Source organism: Otolemur garnettii, unplaced genomic scaffold (assembly GCF_000181295.1).
Source record: "Otolemur garnettii isolate 467f Iridium unplaced genomic scaffold, OtoGar3 scaffold00147, whole genome shotgun sequence".
In the NCBI taxonomy this organism is placed as follows: Eukaryota; Metazoa; Chordata; class Mammalia; order Primates; family Galagidae; genus Otolemur; species Otolemur garnettii.
Window position 1 is genome coordinate 3,496,736 of NW_003852542.1, and position 7,061 is coordinate 3,503,796.

Sequence of the window (7,061 nt, forward strand, 5' to 3'; positions counted from 1 at the left end):
AACTCATGGTCTCAAGTAATCCTCCTGCTTCAATCTCCCAAAGTGCTGGAATTACAGGCATGAACTACTTGTGCCTGGTGGGAATTATTTTCTTATAGGTACTTGCATATATTTCTTATATGTATCACATAAAGAGTTTATTACCTTCTGCTAACTTTGCCCTTTTCCTGAAAGGAAAGTTAAAAATTTTCTGGCCTTCTCAACCTTCAATCATATTTAATTATTTATAATTTAAAGAAGGAAACAAACACTTGGTAAAGTAAAAATGTATCATAAAAGTCTTTTGTGAGGTACAGGAAAAGTGTTATCAGAGGGAACAATTCCCTGAATTTCATCCTACAAACTGTTCAAAGCACACACTAATTGTAACATGCATTTCCTGTTTTTACCTGTGGGCTATTTAAACATATACCTGTGTGTCAGTGAAAAGGAAAACCATGTTCTTGTCTTCTACACCAGCCATTTTGTACAGTTTCCTCAAGTCTTCATGGAAACTGTCATAATTATATCCACGGCTAAGTTCAATCTGCATACATCTGTAACCACATATATGAGCTGCAAGTCTGGTGAGAGACTGCTTTCCTGTGCCTCCTACTCCAACGAGCAGGGCATTGCCTCTTTCCTGACGAATCATCCGAGCAATCCTGCAGGAGGCAAAGCAGGGAGGGATTTATTTCAAGTTCACAGACATGCCTTCTGTTCAGAGCTCCTGCCTGAGAGCCAAAACCTGGTGCTGTGGAGCCTCATCCCTTAGCAGGACACTGCAGGGAAGAGCGTGCTTCACATCGGAGGCGAGGGCTGTGTGAACAGCACTGCTGGGCTCTTCCCTTTTCCTATCTCTTTCTCATTCCCTGCAGGCTGTTGGCTCTTGGCCCCAGCTGTACAAATTTAGAATAAAGTAAACTCTCTTTTCCCTTTGTCAAAGTGTGAAGGATTTTGTCAAGGACTCTGGCTCAACTCAACCACAATCTTTATTAATCATCATATTGGCAAGCCCAGGTTTTTTCATTTACAAGGATGAAAAAGACATCAGAAAAGACACCCCACACTTCAGAAAGAGAGACCAATGGAACAATTTGAAATGGATTTACTGCAAGGTACCAACAAAATTTTGGAAATTAAAAAAAAAATAAGGCTCAGCGCCGGTAGCACAGTGGTTACAGTGCCAGCCACATACACCAAAGGTGGCTGGTTCAAACCCAGCCCAGGCCAGCTAAACAACAGCAACAAAATAGCTGGGCATTATGGTGGGCGCCTGTAGTCCCAGCTACTTGGAGGCTGAGGCAAGAAAAGCCCTTAAGCCCAAGAGTTGGAGGTTGCTGTGAGCTGTAATGCCACAGCACCCTACTGAGGGCGACATAGTGAGACTCTGTCTCAGAAAAAAAAAATACATTTTTTCGGGAGGCTGAGGCAAGAAAATTGCCTAAGCCGAGGGAGTTGGAGGTTGCTGTGAGCTGTGATGTCACAGCACTCTACCAAGAGTGATAAAGTGAGACTTTGTCTCAAAAAAAACAAAACAAAACATTTTTTAGAGACAAGGTCTGCTCCATTGCCTGGCCTGGTCTTAAACTTCTGGTCTCAAGTGATCCTCCCGCCCTGGTCTTTCAAAGTGCTGGAATTACAGGTGTGAGCCACCATGCCTGGCCTAAATTTTAAAACATTTTTGATTTATGCTAACAAGAATTTTAAAAAGCACTATAGTCATGATATAAGAGTGAGTGCTCAAATACTCAGAGAATAAATTGAGTTTAGAAAAAATTGAATAAAGATGGCAACCAAACTGAAAACCTCAGTGGAAGATGAGTCTCAAAAATAGAGTATCAGCTCGGCACCTGTAGCACAGTGCTTGCAGAGCTAGCCACATACACCGAGGGTGGCGGGTTGGAATCCGGCCCCGGCCAACTAAACAACTTCAACCAAAAAATAGCTGGGCTCTTGTACTCCCAGATACTTCAGAGGCTGAGGCAAGAGAATTGTTTCAGCCCAAGAGTTGGAGGTTGCTGTGAGCTGTGACGCCACACACTCTACCTAGGATGATACAGTGAGATTCTGTCTCAAAAAAAAATAGAGTACTGTAGAAGATTGAACAGATTTAACAAAGGACAAACTCAAGGAGTATACCCTGAACTCAGAGAAAAAAAAAGGTAGTGATTTTAAATGATGAAAGAACAAATAGAAGGTAAGGAGGACAAATCAAGGAGAAACAACAAATAGGGTCCTAGGGGCTGCATAATAGAAATTATAGAAAGGGAGATAAGAGGGAATAGAACTGATGCCACAGTGACTGAGATAATAGAAGAAACCAGTGGAGCTGAGCCCCCAGACCCAAAGATCAAGAAAGAAAACCAAAGAAGAGAGACAACACTAAATATTTTGTAAGAGACACGTAAAAGTTATATATATATATACACACACACACACACACACACACATATATGTATATATGTTATATACACACATTTAGAATAGAAATCTATATTTTAGGAATAAATGAAGTTTATGATCTTCTAAGGCAGCAATAAGAGATTACTCCCATTACTCACATAGGAATAAATACTTATAGGCTGGCCATAGATATCTATTCTATAAGATGACATCCCATAAGACAATAGTTAGAGGGAAAAATATCCTGCTACATCTCAGAGAGTAAGTCATCTGCAAACCCTTTCTAAAACATTCCTTGAAGATATATGGAAGTATGAATAAAATTTAAAATCACAAAGGGGAAGGGCTATCAGTAGAAAGTGAGTGGTATGGAGGAGAGTCAAGTCTATATGTTATTGCCAAGAAAATGGAAATGGGAACAATGGTGTCAATAAATTCTTCTTAGAATGAGCATAAAAATGTAAACATAATTTCTTCTTTAAAAAATTATCTTCACCACTGTCTAAGTCTACGATTGGTTTAGCAGAAACTAGATATTATGGGAGAAATGTAAAAGCAGGTTTAATTTCTTCTTTTTTCTTAACAGAAAGTCTATTGATCTATCTACCTAGTTTATTCATGATGTTGATAATTAGAGAAAATAAAGGTAAGCTATCTTAAAATAGTAATGGTTTTATTGCTTTTTAAGTTATGAAAGTATAAGATGGTCACTGTAATCCACAAAAGAAAGCCATTGCCAACCCTTTCCCACAGGTAAGCTACATCATGAGGGCCTGGATACTGTACAGTTTTCTAGGAGAACAGTGCATAGCACATGGAGGGTGCTTCATAAATTATCTGTATTCAACCAACTTCTGGAGACCTTGAAAGCTATGAAATAGAAAACATGAATTAGTTATTACACACCATCTTCTTTGGTAGCAGAAGACAGGCAATATGTGGTGTAAAAATAGAACACAGAGTCTACAGAATTTATTTAAAAACTGCTCCTCCAGGACAAAGACCAGGCTCCTAGTCATTACTTAAGATCTTCAGAAATAAAAATAAAACCTGAAAATTTGTCTCTTCCACCTTCACACTCTGTCCTCTTCCTCAAACAGTTCTACTATTCCCACACCCCAAATGCCTGGCTAATACTGCTTTGTCTAAAACAGTGGGCCCACTCCTGCTCCTTAACCCTGGGTGTGTATCTGTGCATGTACGTGTGTATTTAAGTCCCCATTGGCTAAGAATGGTCTATAGATTTTTTAAAAATGGTTAAAAAATCAAAAGAAGAGGAATATTTCATGATATGTAAGACTCATATGAAATTCAAATATTGTCTCAATAAATAAAATTTTATTGAAACACGGCCAAGTTCATTCATTCACTTATTGTCTGCAGCTGCTTATACCTTACAAGGGCAGAGCTGAGTACAGTTTGCAGAGTCTAGATGTTTTTTATGTGGCCCTTTACAAAAGAAACTTATTGACTCCTTCCCCCAAACCTTTGTCCAACTTATTTTCCTAGAATAATGACAATCCATAGGCAATGCTTTCATTGATGTGCCTCTATTACAATGCCCGTTTTACGGAAGGCACATTAGACTATTTGCTTCATTTTCTTCCACTGTCCAATTGAGGGTCAAATAGATAATAATATTTTCTTATTTTTTCTCATAATGCACATGTGTTCTATGGCAGATGGAATATTGTATTTTGTAAAAATCTTGCACTTTATATTTTACTCTTTCCTTGTTTTATGTACATTATTATTTATAGTACTTTACTTCTGAGATTATTGGAAACAAATGTCCTTCTGCTTCTCAGTGTTATTTTATGTGGTAATTTATTTATAAATGGATCAAAAAACACTCTCCAGTAAGAATCCTCTAATGGAGGAGGCAAATTACATTTAAGAGATGGCTAACTGCCTTACATTTTGAAGGAGAGATTTGTTCTACCATCCCTGGAGTGTGGTGACAGCTTTGGAACATGGAAGGGGCAGAAATTGCCTGGTGCATTTACCCTTTGAAAGTACAGGTTCCTGCAAACTAATACAGCCTTTTTGGAAAGAAGTATGGAGAATTCTCAAGGAAATAAAAGTTGACCTACCGTTTGATCCTGCAATTCCATTACTTGGTATCTACCCAGCTGAACAAAAATCATTTAGAACAAAGACATTTGCACCAGAATGTTTGTTGCAACCCAATTTATAATTGCCAAGTTGTGGAAGCAGTCCAAATGCCCATCAACCCATGAATGGATTAACAAATTGTGGTATATGTACACCATGGAATACTATTCAGCCAGTAAAAGATGAAGACTTTACATCTTTTTTATTTATCTGGATGGAGTTGGAACATATTCTTCTTAGTAAAGTATCTCAAGAATGGAAAAAGAAGTATCCAATGTACTCAAAACTATTATGAAACCAATATATAATCACTTACACATTCATATGAATGATAAAACACAAATATAGTCCAGCAAGAAGGAGGGTAGAGGAGGGGGAAGGGCTGGCGGAGGGAAGAGGAAAGGCATTTGATGGGCTCTCGCTTAATGTGACAATGCAAGGGTACATTTCAAAACAACTAAGAGTAAATTATAACTGTCTTACCACAAAAAATAAGTGAGGTGATGGTTATATTAATCAGTATTCCACATTATATATCAAATCATCACATTGTATCCTATAAATGTATACAGTTTTGATTTAATAAAATTAAAAAACAAACAAACAAACAAAAAGAAAGTACATGTTCTGAAGCCAATTTTCTTCCTTAATTTGGGAAGGCTTTTAACCATTTATACTATGCCAAAGGAAAAAAAACTAAAAACTGAAGTGTTATCAACAAATGGAAATGTAATATTTGCTAAATTACAGATGTAGTAACTAATCCACAACTTATCTTCATCATGAAGCCCTGACAAAGCTCTTACTTACAACAAGAATAAATATGTTTTCTCTGATTCCTAACTATTGATCCTCTCTTGAATGAAAGAGAACACATCTACATTGTTATTTTCATGGCAGTCCTTTGTGTATATGAAAACCAAATCTTCACCATTCTACAAATGGTATTTAATTTCTTCCTGTAATATTTTAAACAAATCTTGAGTGGCCTGGTAATTTTCCTTTACAAAAATAAGAGAGATTATAAATAGAATTAAGCTGGTTTTGCTTGTAAGTCTGGTCTATTCTCTGGGAAATTTCTCAGGCCAGAATTATGTCATTATTTTTTTTCTTTACAGGCTTAGGACCTGCCTGAGCTATGGAAATAAAGGTTCTTAGGGAATTGTGTTTGGGTTTATTGTCAGGGGACAGATGGGGAGCAAGTAGCATCTTCATAACCCAGGGACAAATGATCATATAACACTTGAACTATACCAAACATAAATTTTGAATTAGATTTAATTAAAGAGCAGAATTATAGGATAAGTAAAAGACTTTATTTGCTTATAGGTTATGTGAAAAAATTCTGGGATTTAATTATCAGTCTTAACAAGAACCAACACTAACATGTAGTTGATGTGAGAAAACAAAAAAGCCATGAAAATCTTGCTGCAGTAGTAGACCATGGGGAATTCTGTTCTCATTTATCTTTTATATTGCTTATTCCACAGAATCTGATATCTACTCTGGATACCACATTTTAAGTGGCAAACTGAAAACTTATGAACTGCTCAGGATGTTCAAGGTTGGAAATAATCTCCAAAAGGCAATATGAAAGATCTGGGATAATTTTGTCTGCAAAGATAAAGGGAAGAGGTGCATGGAAATGTTCCTCAAATATTGGAAGTGCTGTCATGAAAAAGAATGAGCCTATTGTGGGGTGGGGGCACCTGCAGTAGAATTAGACCCAGGGCCCCAGCCTGCCACTTACTGGGCAGAGAACTTTGGACAATTAGATGTACCTATAATCTCTATAGCCCATTGTATTGTCCAAAACATGGTGCAGTAATGCTTCTGGTCCCACTTGCTCTTTGACCCCATCAAGAGATAGAGTCTCTGTTCTCTTCATGTGACCTTGGGTGGGCCTGTATGACTTCCTTGACTTAAAAACTGTGGTATGATAGAAGTGATGCTATGTGCCTTCCAAGGCTAAGCCAGAAAGGTTGTTTGGTTGTTTGGAGCTTCTTCTTGGCTCTCTGTCTTGGACCACTTGCCCTTGGACCCCATGAAGAGCCTGGACACCCTGATGCTGTCATGCTGGAGAGACAAATGGAGAAGAGAGAAGCCGCCTGGAGGCAGTGATGCTCCAGGCACTCCCACTGCCCTCCGGTTGCAAGTGCAAGAGGGACCCCCAAGGAGAATTGCCAGGAACCATGAAAGCTGATAAAATGAAGCTGTTCAGGGTGGGAGGGGCTTGTTATGTAGCAACCGACTGGCAGAACATTCTTTGAGCCTTATTTGTGAAGAGATTATGATACTGAGCCATAGAGAGATATTGTGACTGATAAAGGAGAAGCTCCATTTTATGGTTTCATACCCACACTGAGTGCCATGATCCTGGCTGCTTGACAGGATAAGACTGCTGCCAGAAGCCACAGGAAGCAGAAGCTGGCTTATTGTGGGTGAGTCCCTACCTCTGGGTGGTCTTTACACATGTCTCCCCAGCATGGTAGCATCGGGGTGTTCCACTGCTCATGTGGTAGCTCAGGGGTCCAACACAGGGAGCCAGGCAGAAGTCAAAC

General features: G+C 38.6%; 1 protein-coding gene across 1 annotated transcript in view; it reads right to left on the reverse strand.

The window, feature by feature from the left end:
* DNAH6 (dynein axonemal heavy chain 6) overlaps positions 1-7,061 on the reverse strand; it is a 302,446-nt gene that overhangs the window by 105,071 nt on the left and 190,314 nt on the right. The window contains exons 44-45 of the mRNA XM_012811001.2: positions 4,303-4,427; positions 413-644 (exon numbers count right to left, since the gene is read on the reverse strand). Of these exons, the coding sequence (XP_012666455.1) occupies positions 413-644; positions 4,303-4,427 (357 nt within the window). The remainder of the gene's footprint in view (positions 1-412; positions 645-4,302; positions 4,428-7,061) is intronic.